Source organism: Histomonas meleagridis (assembly GCF_020186115.1).
Source record: "Histomonas meleagridis strain 2922-C6/04-10x chromosome Unknown contig_48, whole genome shotgun sequence".
NCBI classification, from domain to species: domain Eukaryota; phylum Parabasalia; order Tritrichomonadida; family Dientamoebidae; genus Histomonas; species Histomonas meleagridis.
The window spans coordinates 186,139-211,124 of record NW_027150891.1 but is presented as its reverse complement, the minus strand read 5'-3'; the positions used below and the strand labels follow the sequence as shown (position 1 = coordinate 211,124).

Below are 24,986 nucleotides of genomic sequence, written 5' to 3'. Positions count from 1 at the left end.
TTAACTCAGATTCATTTATGAGGTGTCATAAGCTTAATCACATTGCAATATCTGAAGACAACGCACACTATTCCAACTTTAATAACGATGGTGTTATATATGATAAAGACATCACAACAATTATTTTTTTCCCCATCTGCCAAAAAAACCGAATATCAAATTCCGGATACAATCATAACCATTGGCAAATTATCATTTTTTGAATGTATAAATTCACAAGATTTAATAATACCAAATAATGTCTTAATTATTGAAGCGAATGCATTTATGTCATCAAGTTTTAAGTCAATTACAATTGGTGATAATGTTAAAACGATTGAAGCTGCATTTTCATATTCGGTAATTGAGAACATAACAATTTCGAGTTCTGTTACTTCAATATCCGAAAATGCATTTAAAGAATGTAATCATCTTCAATACATTAAAGTTTCGGAACAAAAACCGAAATATTCCAATTATGAAAACGACGGAATTTTTATACGACAAAAATGTTTCATATCTTATACAATATCCACAAGGAAACAAAAAACGAAATATTTAATATACCAAATTCAGTTGATACAATTCGAAATGAATCATTTTCTGGCTGTAATAACATTAAAATTGTTACAATTCCTGAATCAGTTACATTAATTCAACAAAATTATTTCGGCTCTTGTAAAAATCTTCGAATTATTAACATATCGAAATCAAATCCAAAATATTCCAATTATGAAAATGATGGAGTTGTTTATGATAAAAATATTACCAAATTAATTGTATATCCTTTATTTAAAGAAATTTCTGATTTAATTTTACCAAATACTTTAATTAACATTGGCAAAAGTGCTTTTTCTAAAGTCAAATTTTTGGTAAACTTAACAATTCCAAATTCCATAAAAATAATTGAAGAATTAGCTTTTAATGAATGTTATAATTTAACAACTCTATATATCGGGGAAAATGTGGAAGAAATTCAATCATTAGCGTTTTCTGAGTGCTTCAAACTACAATGTATTTATTTTTATGGTAAAAATAAACCAACAGTTGCTGAGAATGCGTTTGATCAAGTTCGAGCAAAAATTGTAATGACATCAGAAACATATAAAAGTAGCAAATTTGGTGCTTTAGATGTAGCTAAAGGAAAATTAATCGATGAATGCAATCCAAATTATGGTGTCGAAGATAATAATAAATGGAAAATTGTTGTTGGAGTTTGCGTTCCAATTGGAGTTATAATTGTCATCGGAGTGATTTTGATCGCTAGGAAAAAGAAAATGAATCGTAAAAATAATTTATCGAGTATTTCAAACGAATACGAAAAATTAAACTAAATAAATTTAATAATTTTGAAAAACATAATAAAACTGAGTGAAATCAGGTTGAAACACTTCAACTAATTTGAGATTTACTGTATCCTGAATAGAGTTTTAACATATAACTGTAATTGCATCTGAATAAATAAATCAATGGTTTGCTTGTTTGTTAAAAAAATTATTTTCTGATTTAAAGTTTGATATTATTATACAGAACTATTTTTTTGTTTTAAATAATTTTTTGAATAAATTAAATTAGCTAATGAAATTAAATTGTTTTGTTTTAATGAGAATACTAATTTTGCTTAAAATCAATAAAATTGTTCAAAATATATTTAAATACATATGCTAAAATTCGTTAACAAAAAATCAAACACATTTTGATCACCTTTTAAAATTGAGAAGATAATTGGTTGGATGTAAAAACGACTGATTACGATTAAATGCAATTCAATTACAAACTTTTTCATAATATGGGTAACCAAAGACATCATTTCAAGTTTCGGAGTTTTTTTCTGTATGGGAGGAAGTCAAAGCCATGCAACAACTAACAGAGGAAATCTCCAAATATTACAAGATCTAGAAAAAATTATATTTGATTTAAATGAAAATAATATTGATCAATTAGTTGAATCTTCATTAAATTACATTTCTTTAGAATTTCAATATTCTATTCTTCATATCATTTATAGAATTATTTATTCATATTTTGTATCACGTGGCTATGAAAAATTATGTTTCAAGTATTTACAAACAATCGAAACAAAGTCAAGTTATAATATCATCAACATTTTCACTCAATTATTATTATCAACTGATAGTCAAGAATCAAATTATCTTTTAGAAAAAATGATTGAAGACGAGATAATTGAACCAAAAATTATCCAAACATATTTTATGCATTATTTCCCAGAAAAAGAAAACATTAACAAGCAAATAGAAGAACTTAAAGAAAATGATTTTGAACTGCATAAGAAATTAATTGAAGAAGGACATAATCCAAATGAAATTGCGAAAATAATTCGAAATGATGAAACAGAAAAACTTCAAGAAATATCATCACAAACAAATTTTGATTTTAATCAAACAATTGAACCATCACCTTCTGAAAGATGTTCATTTGTTAATAAAGAAAATGTTACATTAATTGATTATGCAGCATTTTTTTCAGCAGTTAAATGTTTTAAATATTTACTTATGAATGGAGCAAAAGTAGAAAACACAGGTAAATATGCAGTTGCAGGTGGAAATGAGGAAATTATTCATTTATGTGAACAAAATCATTCATCATTTGAAGATGCATACGAAACAGCAATTGAATTTCATCAAAATGATATATTTATATATTTATATAATAAGACAAATATGGATACCAACGATTTAATAAAATTAGGAATTAAGTGTATTAAATATAATAATTATGAAATATTTTCATTTTTAGAAAAAGAGGGAATGGAAATAAATGATAATATTATTCAACAAGTTTCAGAAAATGGTAATACTTTATTAATAAATGATTTCATTCACGTGCATAATATTCCAAAAAACATAATCTTGTTCGCTTATAAATCAAGAAATATTGAAACTGTTAAATTACTTCTTGAACAAAAAGGAATTGATATTAATGCAAAAGATATTATAATTGTTTTACTTAATATTTCTTCTAATAATTTTATATATATTTTATTCATTTAATATTTATTTTATTTTTTTAGAACAGCACTTATATTGTCATCTGAAAATAATTACATTGATATGGTTCAATTCCTTCTTGAACAAAAAGGAATTGATATTAATGCAAAAGATATTTATTTATTATATTTAATATTTCTTTTTATAATAAAGTGTTTGATAATATTATTTGGACATTTTTTAAATTGTTTAAAACAGCACTTATTTTAGCATCTGAAAATGGTCATACAGAAATAGTTAAATTACTTATTAAACAAAAAGAAATTGATATTAATGCCAAAGATATTTATTTAATTTGTTCAAAATTTATATCATTGCATTGATGTATACAAATAATTTTTAATATTTTTTGAAATTATTATGTACAGCTTTAATGTATTCATCATTCAATGGTTACACAGAAATTGTTAAATTACTTCTTGTACAAAAAGAAATAGAAGTTAATACAATATCTGTTTACTAATATCTCTTACTATTTACATGTTTTTTTTGGTGTATATATTTCTTGTATGGAATTTTTTGAATTTGTTTTGGACGGCGATTTGTGCCGCTTCGCGTGGGGGTTATGTTGAAATCGTTAAATTGCTTCTTAAGCAAAAAGGAATTGATGTAAATGTAGAAACGAATGTCTCTTTGCTATATTTAAAGTTTATTGTTTTAAATTAATGTTTCTTAATATGATTTTGGAATGCTCTAATGTATGGATGTTATTATGGTTTAAATGATGCTCAGCATAGAGAAATCGCTAAATTACTTTTACAGGTTGATAATATTGAAGTTGATCCATTTTTACTTCCGCGGAACCAGGATCCAGAAATAGAAGAAATGATCAAACAAAAATGCAAAAAATAATTACGTTAAAACTTCACGTCTTAAGAAATAATTTAAAATGATGAACTTAGTAGATTTTTTTAATGAATCTTAAAAAAATTGTTTTAATAACCTTAAAGAATGTTGTGATCGTGTAACCCAGAACACATTAAACGTGTCATAATCAGTTAATTTGTCAGAAAATGCAAATGATTTTTTAAATAATGAAATGAGATTGTCGCACAAGATTTACATATCAAAAAAGAGCTCTGTAATGGTTTTAAATTTGTACTTTGTTATTTGTAGATTCTGCAAAAAAAATATGATGGGCTCATATAGGTAAAAAACAAAAAAACGACACGAACCAGATTCGAACTGATGAGGGATAAACCCATGGGGACTCAAATCCCACGCCTTAACCACTCGGCCATCGTGCCTCTGATTTCTTTTTTGATTGTTTTATACTAGATATTAAAATATAAATTTCTTTCGATTTTTTTCCAAATCTGAATGTTCAATGATAAGTCATTTGACATGATTTTTACATATTTATTTTATTAACAACCGAAATAAAGTCCAAAATGCTTTACAAATTTTAATAGATTTTTAATTTACTCTATCACTATCACTTTTGAATTTATAAAATCAACAATTTCGTTTTGTTTTTCTTTCAAGGCGAACTCAAGTGGATTAATATAATATATAAATAAACTCCAAAACATCAAATTAAGTACTCAATTTGCAAAATAAACATATTTATTTTTTGCAAATAACAATGATTTATTTTTTTTAACTAAATATTTAAATACATCTAATGACCCATATATTGCAGCTGTATGTATTGGCATATTAAAACTTGTAAACATATCCCAATATATTTTTTGAAACTAAAAGTTAAATTTATGAATTTTATCATATTCATTTAAATCAGTTTCTTTAACAGAGCAAATTATTTTAATAATATCCAAATATCCTTTTTCAGCGGCAATATGTAAAGCAGTTTTTTAATATTTAAATAAATTCCAATCATAAATAAAAAAACTAATTATCTACTTCATTTGTGTCAATATTAGCATCTGAACACAATATCTTAGCGGCTCTTACACTATTTTTATCAGTAGCATGATGTAAAGCTGTATAAAATTATAAAAATAATTTCCAAATAGATAAAAGAAAATTCAGAATCATGAAAATTTATATCTATTTCCGATTGTGATAAAAGGAATTTAATTACATTTTTCTGGTTACATGAAGCTGCATAATGCAAAGCTGTTAATTTGATAACATAAAAAGAACTTCATTTTTAGATCTTATATTAACATTTATAAACTTATTTTTAATTAAATATTTTACAATTTTTACAAATCCTTTTTTTGATGCATGAAAAAATATTTTCATAATTAATAAAAAAACACAAAATCCTTTTTTTTAATTTTATTTTTTTCCATTTTTTCGAGTAAGAAAACAAAAATATCAAAATGACCATTTATTCCTGCAGCAATTAAAGCTGTATGAAACCTTAAAAATAAAATCCAAAACTAAAAAGCAAACATTAAATTAAATGAACAAATATTATCTCTTCTATATAAATCAATATTAGGAAAAGAACATAAAAAGTTAACAATGTCTAAAAAACCATTTTTTGCAGCTATTATTAATGGTGTCATTTGAATTAATCCGAATTTTTTATTAATATCTTCGAAATCTGATTTACAAAATATATATAAATTTAAAAATTCAACGCTATAAAATAAGTTATATTTAATTCCATTGGTTTGATTAATCCAATTACTTAATTTATATCTATGTGATTGAATAGAATAATCCATTATATAATCAAAATTACTTTTTTCTTGTTTACAAATATCAAATATTTCTATGTTTCCTCCAAAAATTGCATATTTTATTGTATCATCTGTAATTATTGCACCTTGAAGCGATAAAAATTTAAAACATTTCACTGCTTTGAAATATGCAGCATATTCAAGTAATGTACAATTCTTAAGGATATTATTCATTTCATATAAAGATTGACCAATTCTATAATTAGGATCAATTTCAAAAAAATTAAAATTATATATAAATTCATCAATTAAATCTTTCCTTATAAAAGTTAAAATAATTAATTCGGAATTTCCGGAATATCTTTGATTATCATTAAATTTTAAGAAATCATTTTCGCGAAGTAAATTGTTACAAATAAATGAGTTTTTCATGTTTTTATAAAGTTGAGGTTCATTTTGTATTATCTCACTTCCAAAATATAAAAATATATTTGACTTCTTGAAAAACCTATGAATCATATGAATTGATATTAAACCAAAATCCAAAAGATATAAAACAAATAAATAAATTCTATTTTCCATAAGTAAATTAATAAAAATATAAAAATCAATTTTGTTTGGGTAGTGATTTTCATATTCTTTTATTATTTTGGATAAATAATATATCAAATTTGGTTTAATTTTTGCTGTTGTAAGAATACAAGAAATAATTTGATCAGATTTTAAATTGGATAAAATAATATAATCTACTGTGCTTTCATATGTGGCTTCTCCTAGGTTTAATAAATTATCCATTACATTAAATATAACCAAAAATTTAGGATAAAATGAGTCAATTAACTCATTTATCATTATAGCACTTTTCACAAAAAACGTTAACACAAATTCAAAAGTTTACTTGCCGCCGTTAGATTGTGATTGAGCAAGCTGCTGTGCAAATTCTGGGTGCTCACGTGTGAGTTTCTCAATCATTTCACGATTATTGATTTCATCTGTTGTTGGAAGGCCTGCAGCTTTTGCGCGTTGATCATACATCATCTTTTCAACAGTTTGACGAGTTTCTGGATCGAGATCAGAAAGTTTGCTATTCTCTGGCTCAATCTTCGAGACATCTATTTCTGGGTCACCAACATATACATTTCCACCAATGCATCCCAGTCTTTTTAACACTTGAATTTCACGTCCATCTTTAACATCGGCTATTGTCCATGATGAATCTCCTGGCTTTACCTCTTCTGAAAGATCTCCATCGATTATTGGGGTTTTTCCTTTGATCCATTCCATCGATCAAATGATTTTTCTGAATTTGACAATTGTCCATTTTACCTGGTATTCCTGCTTCAACAATAATTGATAATGTTACATCTTCCAAAGTCTGTTCCCATGTATATGGAAGTTCTTTTGCCATATTTTTAATAAATGTCACTTCACATATTTTGAAAGGAGACCGTTTATCGACCAATTCTTTTTATTTTTTCAGGTTAAGGAAAAATCATTTACGGAAAAGAACTTTAGAACATTCCTAAAACATTTGAATAAATTTCTGTTCATTCTCTAAAGTATCAACAAAAGCAAATTAAATACGGCCAAATAAACTCAGAAATGAATTTTTTGACTACTTTATGAAATCACATCAAACTAAAAATCAAATTAATTAAATACTTTGTTTATTATTGTTTTGTTTTTGTTTTACAGTTTAATTTTATTTTTACCTCGTTGGAGAGTAAGATGGGGATGTAGGCGAATACGAAGGCGATGTAGGAGAGTAAGAAGGAGAAGTCGGAGAATATGAAGGAGAAGTTGGGGAATACGATGGTGAAGTTGGTGAATATGAAGGAGATGTCGGAGAATAAGATGGTGATGTAGGAGAATACGAAGGAGATGTAGGAGAATATGAAGGAGAAGTTGGTGAGTATGAAGGAGATGTTGGTGAGTAAGATGGTGATGTAGGAGAATATGAAGGAGAAGTCGGAGAATATGATGGAGAAGTTGGTGAATACGAAGGAGATGTTGGCGAATAAGATGGAGATGTAGGAGAGTAAGAAGGAGAAGTCGGAGAATATGAAGGAGAAGTTGGGTTATAAGAAGGAGAAGTTGCGTTATACGAAGGAGAAGTAGCATTTCTACTTCTATCATAAAGTCCTCCAACATAAGGTGAACTTGGCATTGGACTAGCAGTGTTTTGATAAGGCGATGGATAAGATGGGTATAAAGGACTTGGCGATACCACCATTTGATTATGTCCATTTGCTATATAAGGGGACATTATATCACCTACAGGAGACATTTGATCATATGATGGTGAATAAATTGAAGGCGAGTTTGGAGCAATTTCATTATCACCAGTATCATCATTTCTAATTGGAGAAGTCGCTTGTAATGGAGAAGAATCATATTCATCATAATAATCACCAGCAATTCTTGCAACAGGAGAAATTTGTTGAGGAGAATCAACTCCCAAAAGTTGATGTTCTTCAGCTTTAGCATGATAAGTTGAATCAGGTAAGTTGGAATTATCAGTTAATATATCTACAATACCAGTACCAATATTAGCAGGTGCGCCAACTAATATACGAGAAGAAGTATCTCTCATATAATCAACTTCACCAAAAGCAGCTGCTTGGAAGAAGATATCAACAGTTTGTTCATAAGAAGCACGCATTAAAGGTCCTGTTGGAGCCTTATTAATACCATGTCTAGATACAGCTCTAATTTCACCATAATGAGTCATAGTATCAGCCAAAAGTTGTAAATGATGATAATTAATATAAGAAGAACCAAACACTTTGTTCAATTCATGAATGATTAATTCTCTTGAAGCTTCTATACCTAATATATCTTTAGTTTCCATGATATTATTCGAAAACGTACGTTGGAAATCTACATGAGGATTAGTTAATATATTTAACAAAGAAGAACCTTCAGTATATAATACAAATTCTTGTATACGATCAATACCATTAGTATCTGGATTAATAACTTCAATTTTAGCATCATCATCAATAGCTATACGTGTAATACCTGGTATACCACCTAATGTTAATTTATCATAAATATGTTGTTCAATTTGTCGTAATATTGAACCATCATTATCATCCATACCACCTTCTTTCTTTATATTACGGATACGTAGTATAGGTCGATCTATATCAGTATTATTATAAGTTACTGTTAATTGACCTTTATAACCTTCTGTAATTTTATTTGCTATATCTTCTATTTTAAGATTAGCAGCAGTTAAAGCTTTAGAATCTAAAATAAAACGTAATACAAATGGATAAGTATCAGTAGAAGATTTCTCATCAAAAATAGTATCTTGTAACCATTCTCTATCTTCTTCAATTAAACTATCATTATCAGAAGGATCGAAATAAATTTCTGATTGTTGAACTAACTTCTTTAATGAAGTATGTTCAATTTCGGCCTTTAATAATTCAGCAATATTTTTATCAGATCGTTCTTCAGGATCTAAGAATATAGTAACTTGAGGAGTTCTCATAGTTTTAGCTAAATTCATAATTTCATTTAAACGTGGAACACCTAAAGTTACATTTTTCGCAGAAACACCAGCAAAATGAAAAGTATTTAAAGTCATTTGTGTTGTAGGTTCACCTATAGATTGTCCTGCTATAGCACCTACCATTTCACCAGGTGCAACTATTGATTGATTAAATTTAATTTCAATTTCATCTAATACCCAATCTAATGCACCTCTATTTAAACGTTGGGTAAATATAATTTGTTTAGATGAAAGATTACTAAATATAAATATCCGTAATAATAAAGTAGCATTATCTTGTGCTATTCTGGAGATTTGATCATCACCTTTAACTACAATTAATTTAGTCACTAATTTTTCTACTGATTCGATAACATCAACTGGATTTAAATCTGATCGATCTGAATGAGGATTAATATGATAACTTTGTTGTGAAGTTTCTATTAATCTTTGTATATTTACTGGGAACCAACCAACATCATTTAATTCTGGAAAGATTTCATAACGTAATATTTCTCGGAATTCTTTAAGTCGATTATATTCTCGATTAAATATTTCTTCTGCTCGACCTTGTTGACTTCTTAATTCTTCAATAACTTCTGGTTGTAATACTCCTTGACCAAAAGTAGGTTGAGTTGGATCTAATTTAAACATTCGATCGAAATCTTCATCAGAATACCGAATCAAATGAATTTTTTGTGTTTCAAGTCCTACTGGATCTAATCCATCATTTCCATATAAGAATTGAATCACTTGATTTAATGAATTACGAACAGTACCATCATATTTAACTGAATGTGATTCCATCGATTTAATTAGACGACGTTGAATATAACCAGTATCAGAAGTTTTACAAGCTGTATCAATAATACCTTCTCTACCTGCCATAGTATGAAAGAAGAATTCTGGTGGTGTTAAACCTTCAATGAAACTATGATAACAAAATCCATGTTGTTCCAAACCTAAGTCATCCTTAATATAATGTGGTAATGTTCGTTTCTTAAATCCATATTTAATACGTTTACCTTCAATATTTTGTTGTCCTACAGTAGCAATGATTTGAGAGATATTAATATCTCCTCCTTTACTACCTGCTGCAACCATTTGCATTAAAGAATTCCAAAATCGAGAATTCTTTTTAACTAATGCACCACATTGATTAATGATATCATTTGATCGAGTATTAACAACTTGTTCAAATGATTCCATTAATGTTAATCCGGGCATAATTTCTTGTTTACCTTGTAATGCATTATCAATAATTGCTTGAACATCTTTACGTAATAATTTTAATCGTTGTTCGACTTCTTGCATTGTCGAATGTTTAGCTACTGCATCAATTAATCCGATACTAAATCCACGAGATTCTAACCAACTATTAACTACTAATTGAGTTTGACTTAAGAAATCTCGTGCCATATCTTTATCCCAAGAATTAATAACTACATGAGCTAATGATTTCTCACTTTGACCTACAGTTTTCTTATCTAAAATCCCAGCTAATAAATTACCATCACGAATAATTACACGTGTATCTTTAGGTGGCATCCATTCCCATTCTTTATCACATGTATCTGCTTGAAAATCATAATTAATATATGGTAAAAATAAGGAAAAGACTTGTTTCCCAGACCATAAATAGATATTCTTTTGTGGTATGATAATACATGGAGGTGATAATACGATGTTCTTCTTTGTATGGATAATACACATCATTAAGTTCATCATTTCATTACGATTTAAAAAAGTGTTCTTTAAAGTAAGCAAACGACATCCTAATAATGAATCTTGTACCAAACCAATAATAGGACCATTCTTTTGTGGTGATATAATTTGATTTGGAACTAACATAATATGTTTAACTTCTGCTCGTGCTTGTTGACTTTGTGGTACATGTAAATTCATTTCATCGCCATCAAAATCGGCATTATATGGAGTAGTAACAGATAAATTTAATCGGAATGTACTACCACGCATTATAACTGCATGATGTCCCATCATTGACATTTTATGTAATGAAGGTTGTCGATTAAAGATAACTATATCATTATCCTTTAAATGCCTTTCAACAATACTATTATCATCTAAATGCATAGTACTACGTTCAGTAGTTCGTGATAATGAAAATTTGACACCTTGAGGATTAATGACATAATTAGCTCCTTCTAATTTATCTGGACCATTTTGGACTAATTGCGCTAATTCTTCTCGATTACGTTGTGTAACAACTTCGGGGAACGTTAATATCTTTGCAATATGTTTGGGTACCCCAACTTGATCGATACGAATTGATGGATCAGGTGAAATCACTGATCGTGCACTGAAATCAACACGTTTACCACTTAAATGTCCTCGAATATGCCCTTCTTTCCCCTTTAACCGCTGCGATATGGATTTGATAACTTTATTGTTCCGAGTAACCGCTCGTTGGATCGACGGTTTGTCGTTGATGAAATATGTGGTAACAGTCCATTGTAATAACGCTAATTGTTCTTTGACCGCTGTTTGTTGTTGATTCGATTCTTTCATTCGAAGTAACGCATTGTTACATCGAACTAAATTTCCTAAATGATGTGTAACATCATCTGGTGATGGATTAAGACCTTCAACTCGAACTGGTGGTCGAACATGTGGTGGTGGTACTGGTAGAATTGTTAAGATCATCCATTTCGGATGAGATCGTTCTGGATCTAATCCTAAGACACGGACATCACAATCCTTCATTTGTGAAAATATGTCTAATACTGACGCAGCTGTAATGTCTTGTCGTGTAAGTGATCCTTTTGTATATAAGGTACCATCTGCTTCTCGTGCAACTTCAACTTGCGTTTGTTGACATGGTTCAATTTGTCGAAGGTCTTTTGAATAATCTCCATCTTCTGGAACGATTCCTAATTCATTCCAAAATGCTGGATCTTTAACTACGTCTGCATTCTCTTTGTCACCGTCACCCACTTTTTTGTGTTCACATTTTCGAGTTTTACATAATTCTAAAATACGTTCAAATCTACGTTTTCCTCGATAATGTAAAACTACTCTTTGGACTTCCGGGTCACCATAAGATAATAAGAGCCGACCACATTTGTGGCATACGCAATTTAATATCTTATAGACGACGTCCTGATATCCAAAATGAAATAAAGGATATGCTAATTTGATATGTCCAAAGTGTCCAGGACATGAATCGCTGTCTTGGTTACATGTATCGCATAGGTAATCACGTGAGACGGTTCCCATTCGAGCATCTGACAATCCATTAACGACTGGTTGACCATTTTCGAATTCAATTGGCCGTGTAACTTCACATACGGAGGAGTTTTCAAGCTCTATTGGATCAAAAAGCCCAAAAGAAATGGAACTGATGAGTGCAGTTTCTTCATTTCGGCTTTCCATCTTAGAGAATGTCAGTCCAGACAAACCTTATCAAATTTGACTGTCTGAAATTGGTTCGGGAAGTTTTGACAAGGTTTATTTTGATAACGGACCCAAAAAGACGTTAAATTTCGGACTTTTTTTTTATAATGAAAAACGCTAATAATCCTCTTTATATCAATAAATATGAAAGAAAACTTTTTTCGATTATACAAGAAATTAGAAATAATACAATTAGATTTAACAAACAAATGACAGAACTTGCACAATTTTTAACGAATCAATTTCCAAAATATCCTGCAAAAGAAATCGCGACAAAATCAAAAGTAAGGCAAAATATGTTCCCAGAAAATACTTTTTATAAAGAGTTCTTGTTTAGTATGGAAATTCCTTTAATTATCCCATTAAATGAAACCAATAGAATTGCGGAATCAATTCATCAAACATTACTTTTGGATCAAGAATATCTTAACACAATGAAAGAAATTATTACAGATGTAGGAATTGGTGTTTTACTTTATAAATCAAGACATTTAATTGTTTCAATTATTCTTTCAAATATTGACCATAAATCTTTACAAGAAAAAACTCAGATTTTTTGTAAAGGATTGGATGGAAAAGAAATTACAAGTGAGAAAATTCTTCAAATAATGAATCAATTTCGAAAATATTATAATCTGACACCTTTTTCATTAAATCAATCGTTGCTTGAAAAAGCAGAAATATTATATTTATTACGAAATACTAAAACTCGAAATTTTCCACCATTAATTAAAAATTTTGTCGGAAAATATGTACCTATTACAATACTTAATAATAACAATTTGGTTAAATCATTGTTTGAATCTAAAGGTTTTGTAGATATTTGTTTTTCATTTTTAACCGAAATCAATTTTTATATTCAAAAATTCGAAGATTTTGTTATTATAATAATTCTAGTTTCTGAAGGTAGTACATCCAATTTTGTTGTTTCATATCCATTAATTCCTGAGAAACCACCGAGTGAAAAACCGCAAAATGAAAATGACGTAAAATTACGACTTAAAACAATTTATGAATCATCTGATTCATCTACAAAACGTAATAAAAACCCACTTTTAGCACATCGTTCACGGCCACTTCCAATTGATTTTTCATCATCATCAGATGGTGATTATCTAAAAGATACATATTCACCTAATCAAGGTGAAGGCGTTCAACCCGTATTACAATTATCAATGCGGAATTCATCATCACATAATCAATCTGAATTTTCATCAGATGGGAATAAATTGGTAATAAATCCACAATTTTTCAAGCCTATAAATATGTCTAATATTGAAAAATATCGATATAAAGAAACATCTGATCATACACAAAATAAACCAATTTCGATATTAAATACTCATGGTGGTGCTAAGCCACTTGATGATAACTTTAGTTTTTCGGATTCTGATGATGAATATGATGAAGATTTCGATTTTAGTTTTAGGCCTTCAAATGAGCCGAAAGTTATGTCATTAAATCAATTCCAAGATGATGGTGATGATAATTTTGCTTCTGATGAAGATGAGAAACTTGAAGAAACTATAGCTAGTAATAAACAAAGCTTTAAGCCTATAATGATGAATAACTTAGAAAAGTTTAGATATAAAGAAGCAAATGAAAAAACTTTCGATGATAATAATAAACCTGTTTTATTCCATGCAGGTAATAGTAAACCTTTAGCTGATGATTTCTCATTTTCGGATGATAATACTAATGAAGAAGAAGAAGAATTCGAATTTAGGGAATTAGATCAACAAAATAAAATACAAAATTTGGAAATGTTAAAACGTTTCCAAAATGATAACGTGAATATATTTTCATCAGATGATAATAAAGATTCAAATGAACAATTAATTATTAATAATCCAAATGAATTCCAACCTTTACAAACTGATTTGGAAAAGTTTAGATATAAAGATGACGTTGGTGCATTTAGTAATAAACATCAAAAAAATAATACGCCAACACATAAATTTTCTAATTCAGCTAAACCTTTACCAGATGATTTTAACTTTTCAGATACTGATGAAGAAGAAAATCAAAATATTAATTTCGAAACACCTAAAAATTCATCAAAACCTTTAACTAATACAAATGCACCAAAACAAAATTATAATGATAATGTTTATTTAACACCAACAAAAACATTACAACAACAAGAAATAAGTTTCGAAACACCAAAAGAAAAAGTAAAAGTTGAAGAACAAATTTTAAATATATTAAATAACATACGAAAAAATAATACTAAATTAATTGAAAATCAAAAATTATCATTAGAAATTCAACATTTACTTGAAGAAAACAAAGGAAATATTGATTTACGAAAGAATTATAATCAAAATTGTATATATTCTAATCCTTGGATACGAAAATTTGATGAAAAGTCATTAAATAATTTATTCGAAAGAATTAAAAATGATTATCAAAATAATGAAAAATCGAATTTTGTTTTAAATAATTATAATAACATAGGAATTGGTTATTATGAAAATAATGGAAATTATTCTGTTGCGATTTTAATATATGAAAAAATTAAAAACATTTCAAAAGATTTCAAGAAAAATAGATCAAAGAATTATCTAAATGAAATTAATATGTTACGTAATATATTAAAACTTTCCGAACTTTCGTTCCCTTTAAATGGAGAAAAATCAAATGTTTTGATTAATCATGCAAAACTTTTAGCTAAAGAACATATTGGTAATAAAAAAGATATTATCCAAAAACATATTATGGAATTAGTTCCAAATTATTATAAAAATGTAAAGGCAAACTTCGTTACTGTTAAAGAAGATGACATGGAAAAGATTAAGGATATAATAACCATGATGAATAAAGATGATGAGACATTGTTCTTGGGTGATTTTAATAAAATAGCAATTGGATTTTGGGATGAAAAGGGGAGTTCAACAATAGCAATAGTATTAGCTAAAGATTAAATTGTTGTAATAAAATTGATCTAAACACTTTTATTATTTTTGAAGTTTTGTTTTTTACTTAAAAAAAATTTTGGTTTTGTATAAAATTATAATTTAATTATGATGATAAAAAACAAAAACAAATATTTGTTTGAATAATATATCAAAATGCTTATAAGAACTTGAGATCAATTCAATATCTGCAAACTAATTAGATTCAATTCTTTGCAAATTATTAAAACATATTTCAAATTATTCAAATGAATATTTTTTGCATTAACATCAATTCCTTTATCTAAAAGTAATTTTACGATTTCTATATTATTATTTCTAACTGCTATATGAAGTGCTGTTTCAAATGATTAAAACATATTTCAAATCATTAAAATGAATTCGTTTTTCATTAACATCAATTCCTTTTTGTTCTAAAATATATTTCACAAGTTCAGTATTTCCTGATTCTGAAGCAAAGGGCAAAATATTTTTTTGGAATTTGATTATTTTGAAGGCAATATTAAACGAGATATAAATTCCCATTTCTTGCTGATTCAGCATTAACATTAATTCCTTTTTCTTCCAAAAATGCTAAAATTTCATAATTATCTTTTTTAATACAAAAAATTACCAAATCTTTAGTTTTATCTTCAGACATTTTTGGCGTTGATTGTATTTTTTCTGATTCATTTTCATAAATATATTTAAAGATATCATTTCGATGGAATCTAATTGTTATTTCATATTAATCTTCAAATGATGAATGATTTCTTCATTTCCACCTGCAACTGCATATTTACCTGTGTTTTCTACATTTGCACCATTCACAAGTAAATATTTAAACACATTTAACTGCTGAAAAAAATGCTGCATAATCAATTAATGTAACATTTTCTTTATTAATAAATGAACATCTTTCATAAAGTGATGGTTCAATTGTTTGATTAAAATCAAAATTTGTTTGTGATGATATTTCTTGAAGTTTTTCTGTTTCATCATTTCGTATTACCCTTGCAATTTCATTTGGATAATGTCCTTCTTTAACATATTTCTTATGAAGCTCCCAAACATTCTTCGAAAGTTCTTCATAATGATCCAAAAAGTATTTTTCTATTGGATCATTTCTATCATACCCAGTTGCCTTGTGGGTTTGTTTTTGGCTTATTCTTTTGCTTTACAATGAACAAAATATTTTGAATTAATATTTTTTAGTTACATTTTTATCAACCAAATTTTCTTCAATTAGCTTCTCTATCTCTCGAAATCTGTACGTTAAGGGAATAATTTTTGTGTGCAGCTTTATCCTTGTTAGATAAAAACTTATCCTATTCAGCAAAGCTCGAGTTTTCTCTAATCTATCTTTCTATGTCCTTTGTATGTTATAATTATGCTTCGTTATCAATTTCGATTTTTTTTTAAATTCCGCCAAAACCCATTCACAGTAGAATTTTTGCTTAGCAATAATTATTGCACTTTTGCACAAAATGATTTTTATCAACTTTTTCTACGCAAAGAATTGAATTAATATTAACGATGATTTTATTTCAAGGAGCATTAGGTACACCATTTTACTGGTTTCCACGATCAGTAATTCAATCTATTCAATAATCTAATGGAAAAAGAGCTTCGGATTTGAACGAGTTAACGCCGTTTTTATTCAATAATTGTGATGGGCTAACGGCCCCATAAGAAAAGTGGGTGGTTATGTCCCACGTTATGGTTTTGTTCCTTTTTTTCGTTATATCATTCGAAGTTCCTGAATACTTTGTTTCACAAGATCTATTCGAATACACATTCCACACATCTCCATGTTACATTAATATTACAAAAATTCTTAAAGATTCAGAAAATTTAATTATTCCTTCAACAATTGAACACGAAGGCAAGAACTGTAGCGTCACTTATCTTGAGCTTCATGAGTCCCATACTGGAGTACTAAAAGGTTCTCTTACAATCCCAGATTCAGTGATTTTTATTGGAAATCGATATTTTCAAGGGCAAAGTATCACATCTCTTCAACTAGGAAGCAACTTAACTATTCTTTCTGATGAGTGTTTTTCTAATTGTCAATTACTTACCGGAGATATCACATTTCCAACTTCTTTGCATCAAATTGGTTCCAAATGTTTTACCAACACAAACATTACATCTATAACATTTCCAGAAAATTCAAAGCTCGAAACAATTGGTTATTCAGCATTTTCGTACATTCATTTGTCTTTGCCCATTAAGTTTCCATCATCTTTACAAGAAATTGGAGATTTGTGTTTCATAAATTCAAGTATTCCTTTCATAGAATTTCCACATTCAAGTCTTTCTAATATTCCAGATTTTGCATTTGCATATGTTAATTTCACATCTGGAATTACTATTCCTGCGTCAGTCGAAAAAATTCTCACAGCTAGTTTTATGGGAGCAAGAATTTATTCAATAAAGTTTGAACCAAATTCTAAACTTCAAATTATTAATGGAGCATTTTCGGGGTCTGTTTTTATTGGTGAATATGAAATTGAGTTTCCTTCAACATTACAAGCATTACAACATGGCTCATTTGAGAATTCCAATATTCGATCAATAATATTTCCAACTGATTCTCAATTACAAACCATTGATGATAATGCATTTTGTAATTCAGGTCTAATTAATACTATTAGTTTTCCTTCTTCATTAACGAGTATTGGTCGTTATGCATTTCAAAAGGTCAAAATTTCTTCCATTACTTTTCCCGAAGATTCCAAAATCAAACAAATTATGTCATGTGCTTTTGAATATTCAACAATTTCCAGTGTTTTAAGGCTTCCTGCTTCACTTGAAACAATTTCATCTTCTGCTTTTAAAGGAACACTAATAACTTCTCTCGAATTTCCGGATGAATCAACTTTAAAAACTATTGACGAAGAAGCATTTCTTGAAACGGCATTAAAAGGTGAAATAATTTTCCCATCGAATCTTGAATCTATTGGTAATCGCTGTTTCATGGGTTTAAATATTACTTCAATTTCTTTTGCTAATTCATTAATTACTTTTGGAGATTCTGTTTTTGAGGATTCTGCATTATGTTGTGATATAGTATTCCAACCTGCTCTGAAAACTATTGGTGAAAAATGTTTTGCAAATACAAACATTGGAAAGATTTGGTTTTATGAAGGTGAAGGAGTAACTCTTGGGTCAAAATGTTTTTATCAATGTAAGAACCTTAGTTTTCCTGCTCCTTATATGAAAGGAATCATAATAAATGAAGAAGTGTTTTCTGGTTGTACTAATTTAAAGAATATTACAATATATGGAAATGAATTAATATCAAGCATTTTATGGTTGTTCATCATTAATGGAAATTAAAATAATTTCAAATGAAAACAATGGAACAATTAGTAATGAAGCATTTTGTTCATGTGATAATCTTCAGACTTTAACAATTTTAAATTGTTTAACAATTGAAAATAATTTTGTTTCAAATTGTAATAACTTAGAAACACTTAATATTGTTGGTACAAAGAATGAAATACATTTCTTAATTGGCGAATGTATAAAAATATCAGAAGTTATATTAAATAATGCGACATTTATATTTGAAAATTCATTTATTGATTTTAATTCACTTAAATCAGTTACTTTTCTTAATTCAAATATAACATTTAAACATTATTCATTTAATAATTGTCCAATTTTAAAGGATATTATACTTGATGAGAATTCATTTATTACTAAAATTGAATCATTTGCATTTTACAAATGTCCTTTATTAGATTTTGCTTGTACTAATGTATTATCGATTGAATCTTATGCATTTCAAGAGTCATGTTCACAACAATTTACATTTACTGAATCAATAATACCTTCATATTCAATCACAAGTTCAAGTTCATTAAAATATGTAAAAATTGCTTCAACAGTTACAAGGATTTGTTCACATTTCATAGAACAATGTCCAAACTTTTTGTCATTAGAATTTCTTGATATTAATTCTAATACATATAATTTAACAATTGATGATGAAGCATTTTGGAAATTAGATACATTTGATTTAGCTTCAAGATTACCTGAAAGATTAATTAGTATTGGACGAGAATCATTTTCAGGTTGTAAAGGTATTACAGGTTCATTATTTATTCCATCGAATATTATTTCAATTGGGTCAAGTGCATTTTCTAATTGTGATTACTTAAATGGGATTTTAGATTTCTCTGCATGTAAGAAATTACAAACGATTTCATCATATGCATTTTTAGGTTGTACTTCATTAAGTGGATCATTAGTATTACCTAATTCACTTATTGAAATTGGCGCATATGCATTTTGTAATTGTAAATTTGCAGGTCCATTAATTATCCCCAATAATGTAAAGACAATTAATCAATATGCATTTTCTTTATGTTCATCATTTACAGGATCATTAATTATTGGTGATAATGTTGAATATATTGGCGCTTATGCATTCTCTGAATGTAAAGGATTTAATGGGCAACTTGAAATCCATACCAAAATCCTTAAAGAAATTGGTAATAATGCATTCTTTAGTTGTACTTCATTAAAAGGTACATTAAACTTACCAAACACTTTAACTTATATTGGTGATTTTGCATTCTTTAGTTGCCAAGGATTAGAAAATCAATTAACATTACCTGAATCATTAGTATATATTGGAGATTCAGCATTTGCTTATTGTATTGGCTTTACACAAATCTTACAATTACCTAAAAACTTGACATATATTGGTCGGAATGCATTTCTCCAATGTAAAGGATTCACTGAAATTCATTTTGATAAAGAAACATCTAAAAATGAATCGATTGTAATTGGTGATAAAGCATTTGGTAACTTAGCAATTAAATGTTTATCAAATGTACCGAAGACTTGTCAAGGTAATTCGACATATGATAATCGATGTTATGATTCAACTGGATTTACTTCTATGCAAAGAAGTAGTACATTGTTAGCAGAAAGTTGTGAACTTAATAATGCATTAGAAATCATAATCGCAGTGTTCACAGTAATCGCAGGAAGTGGTGTAATTGGAATGGCATTATCATTTATTAAGGAATGGTTTGATATACAATAACAAAAAGAGTAACTGCGATATTTAATAATATTATCGAAGAATATAAAGATAAATACAAAAAGAAGAAAAATGATAATGAAATTACTGATAATATCATCGAAGAAATACAAAAATATATGAGAAAAGAAGTCGAAGACCCAAAGTTTAACTTGAGCGAAAAGAAATTAAAGGATATATTGGCAGGAGAGTTCATTAAGGTTTGGCCTTATGTGCCGTACGACGTAAGAAAGAATGTGATCGATAATTGTTTTAATGGTATTAACTTTGTGGAAATTCAACAATTACATAAAATGAATAGAAATAAGGAAAGGTGCTCGTGTATAAAGAGAATTTTCTCAAGGAAAAATAATAAAGATAAAGATAGCGATAGAGAGAATGAAAGTGAAATGAAATTAACTCTTATATAAATAAATTTATGTTTTTCTTCGAACTTCTTCTTTTTTTATATGTGGTAAATTTGATATTAAATGATGTTTCCTCACCATGTCGAAAAGCAATGATTTACCCCCAATAGTTCATAGAAAACATTGCATAGAATTACTTATGAAGTACAAACAATATATCCTTTCTTCCTTGTAATTAACCACTTCAATAAATATTTTTGTTTAGGAAGAATAAAGTAATTCTTTATATTGGGAAATATCACTGTGTTATTAATATTTGTTATATCAATTTAAGTTTCATCAATTAAATTGTATTTCTTTAAAGATGTACATGATGCCATTTCATAAAGTTACTATTGCCATGAGTATTTATAACTAATTTCATATACAGGAATTGACTTAAATTGGCAGGTGTAATGTTTATATAATGTAAAAACAATTTAAAAACATATTATTCATAAAATAAATATGTTTTTTTAATAATATTCTTAAACAAAAATTTTATAATAAAATTAAAAAGAAGAAATAAATTAGGACTTTCTATATGTTAAAACATGAAAACTCGAAGAGTAATAATATTGTTCTAACAACTTCACTTGGTTCGATCTTTGAAACAAGATGTGCTAATATTAAAAAATATTTAATTCAAACATTACATTTATATTTAATTGATCTATCAAACCGCAGTTATACCAATTTTTCCAATTTACATGCATATCTTTGTATTCTTAAGTTTTTTGATTTCGTAAACTTTGCGAATATTTTTTTCGCTTTAATTCTTTTCAAATATTCGCATGCATTCATTGATGAAAAATAAGGCGAAAATTTTTTATTGTTTTAAACTTGTTAAAACCTTTTAGTAAAATTTTTTTTTAAAAAAAAGTTAATTAACATTTTTATTTTATTAATTTGAAAACTACTGTAATATTTTTTTCTTAATTTAGAAGTGTGGTGGATGTGGAGTTGAATAAAAAACAGCACAATCAGTTCTTACATAACCAAACAATCTTTTTAGAAATGCTTCTGGGGTTGGTTGGGATGTATTTTCATTTGATCGATTCGGACAATTTCTTCTCCCTGATGGAGATGGAGATCTTGAAGAATTTCCTCTTTTTAAATTTTTTTGAGATCCTCTATCATTCATTTGATTTAAAGTAAAACTTGGAGAGTACTCATTTGGATGCATTTGTGTATGCATTCTTTTTGGTTGCATTATTCCTTGAGCCTGTGCATTAACCATTTCTTGTCGTATAATTGTCTTTTTTATTGGTATAAAAAGGCGATCATGATACAGTCGAACGTGTTTCACAAACTCAGGTTGAAGATGAGGATATGAAATATTAGCTGTTGGAATCTTTTCAACAAATTTGATTAGTTGTTGAAGTAAATTTAAATCATTTTCGCCCATAAAATCTGTTTGATCTCGAAATTGTTGTAACTGTGAAAGTGATGATGTCATTTCTTTTATCATCATAATTTCTTGAAAATTCGATAAATAATTGTTTGTCCAATTATTCATATATTCCACAAATTCAGCTTCGCTAACAGGTGCAAGCTGACTTGTGATTCTCCTGTCAAAGTCTTTTACAATTTCAATGACCGCAACCCTAAGTTCCTCCGGAGTTTTCTTTGGTTCAAATGTTTGCTGTGAATAATAATCACTCATTGCTTTATAAATTGATCTACAAGCATTTGAATATGCTTTGTGTCGAGGAGATTTAACAGCTCCATGTTGGTGCTGTTGAAGTTCCATAGATTTTTGCAGCTCATAAAAAAACTAAAGATTTCATATAACATATCAATATTTTTATGTAATAAAAATGATAAACAAATGAAACACCTTTGCATTGCTTCATTTTTGTTCAATATGAATATGTATTAAAGACCAGATGAACTTCATCATATGAAATGATTTCGAGTATTCAAATATTTTAATCAAGAATTTTTTTTTTCTAAAAAAAATTATATTCTTTTAAGAATTTTTGAATTTTTTTAAAAACAAACAAAAGAATTATTACGTTTTTAATATTAAATCTTATTATTAAAATTTTGAAAAATTAATTACAAACAATTTTTACTTATAAAAATTGATATTTACATTACCTCTTCCTCACATAACAATTGCATAATTACTTCATATGCTTCATCAGCTTTCATTGCAATGTTTTCATCGGAAGATTTTCTTATTTCATCAATAATTCCAATTGAATCATTAAACATTTCGACTTCTTCCTCATTCTCAACATTACACAAACACTCCAAAACAAAATCAATAAACACATTAAATGCAAATTCGAAATCTTCATTTTGCTCAGTGTTAAAGAAATCAAAAAATATTTCCAAAACATTAAATTCCAAAAACTTATTATACATTGATAACGGCGAATTATCTATTAAATTAAATATTATTTTCATCGCTATTTTTTTGTTATCAAATTTAGAATCTTGTGAAATGTTAAAAATTATCGAAATTATATCGTTTGGAAGTAATGAAATTTCAATTTCTTGAGAAATTTGTTCAAACAATAAAAGTCCTTTATGTATATCTTCATCATTATCAGTGAACAAAAACATACGAATTAAATCATATAACGTATTAACATCAAAATTATCTTGAGTACGAATACATATAAGTAAGATATCAAATGAAATATTTTGATATTCTTCAAATTGAATAAAACGATAGAAATTTTCAATAAATAAACTACTGAATTTGGAAACACATTTTTCCGAGCTTAAAAAGATATTCTTGATCCCTTCAAGTAAGCATTGGATACACTCAGGTTGTTCTGTAAGTATAAGGGTTGAGAACAAATCTTCAAATTTATATGTTTTTGTAATATCATAATTACATGTTATTGGAAAATAAAATGTTGGCGGCTGAATAACATCAAAGTAATCAAACTCAATGGCCGATATAAGTGAAAATATATGGAAAATTGATGTTGGAAGAATTGAAGATTCAGCTAAACAACATAAAACATAATATCCACCAATTTCAACAAAGTTCTTTTTACCTGTGATACCTGAGTTTAATAAAATATTTTCAATAAGTTCCAAATTATCTGGAATTGTAGATATTAAAAAATTTAAAATACCGTGATGAACCATACGGGATGAATTTTCACAAGGGCCATTAGAGATAGACATTAATAATTTTTGAGTTTCATCTCCCCAAAAATTGTAGCAATATTCTATAAAAACTTTTATAAAATTTGGACTAAACAGAGGACATGAGTTGTATTGTTGAAACAATTCATTTGGAAAAATTCCATTTATCATTTTTTGTATTCCGATTTGCTCAATTTGAGGATTACATATTTCAACAGAATTATCAACTAAATCAGAATCGTCGCTTTGATGTTCTTCTATTGATCGGATTTTATGTTTTTTTCTTTGCTTGTAAGTCAAATTCATAGAGAACCATTTGGAAAGACGATAGAATTCAGTAAACAATTGAAATACGCTCCAGATTTCCACTTTGAGATTCATTTTTTATCATAGATGTGATATTGTTATCATTGCTTATGCTGTTACATACCTTTATTTTTCATTGCCTTTTTTTAAAGATGAATTACTAATAATTATCATTTGTTTATGTAAAAATAAAATTGACCAAAATATTTTAGTTTAGACATTAACACCAAATTTAAAACTAAGTGTTGAAATATAATGAGTAAATTATAAAATAAATTTTTAAGAATTGTTTATTTATGTATTGGGGAGAAAAGGAAATAAAAAAAAATAAGTACTAAATAATGTCATCATTATATTTTATTAGGTTCTACAACAATCCAGATTTCAAAAGATAAAAAAAATGTTATCTTATTGAAACGTAATTTTTCTTTGAACATTCCATTGATGAGAAAGATTAAAAAAATCTACTCGTGAGCAAAAAGGATTTCATGCTGTATATTTTGTTGTTGGTCTTCATTAAATTGTTGATTATTTCTATCTTCTGCTTCAATCTCTTGTGATTGTATTATCCTATTAATTTTTTGCGCGCCAAGTGCGTAATAAAAGTAAAGCATTGGATCTGCTGGAACTGCATATGTTGAATTTCCAATCTTTGCAGGTTTCATCCTTATAATTTCAGTACTTTACGACAAACTTCACAAAACATTCTATGAGCTTTATCAATTTACATTTTATT

General features: G+C 27.6%; 3 protein-coding genes across 3 annotated transcripts; 1 reads left to right on the top strand and 2 right to left on the bottom strand.

Moving 5' to 3' along the window:
* Positions 1-6,475: 6,475 nt before the first annotated feature.
* Positions 6,476-6,865, bottom strand: GO595_006794 (protein BOBBER 1; the record flags this gene model as incomplete). Its single annotated transcript, XM_067920187.1, has 1 exon — positions 6,476-6,865. One exon carries the CDS (start codon positions 6,863-6,865, stop codon positions 6,476-6,478), a length of 390 nt encoding a protein of 129 aa, XP_067773014.1.
* Positions 6,866-7,289: 424 nt separating this feature from the next.
* Positions 7,290-12,473, bottom strand: GO595_006793 (DNA-directed RNA polymerase II subunit RPB1; the record flags this gene model as incomplete). Its single annotated transcript, XM_067920186.1, has 1 exon — positions 7,290-12,473. The coding sequence occupies one exon, from the start codon at positions 12,471-12,473 to the stop codon at positions 7,290-7,292; it is 5,184 nt and encodes a 1,727-aa protein (XP_067773013.1).
* Positions 12,474-17,107: 4,634 nt separating this feature from the next.
* GO595_006792 (leucine-rich repeat protein) lies at positions 17,108-20,450 on the top strand (the record flags this gene model as incomplete). Its single annotated transcript, XM_067920185.1, has 2 exons — positions 17,108-18,371; positions 19,480-20,450. 2 exons carry the CDS (start codon positions 17,108-17,110, stop codon positions 20,448-20,450), a joined length of 2,235 nt encoding a protein of 744 aa, XP_067773012.1.
* Positions 20,451-24,986: the final 4,536 nt, after the last annotated feature.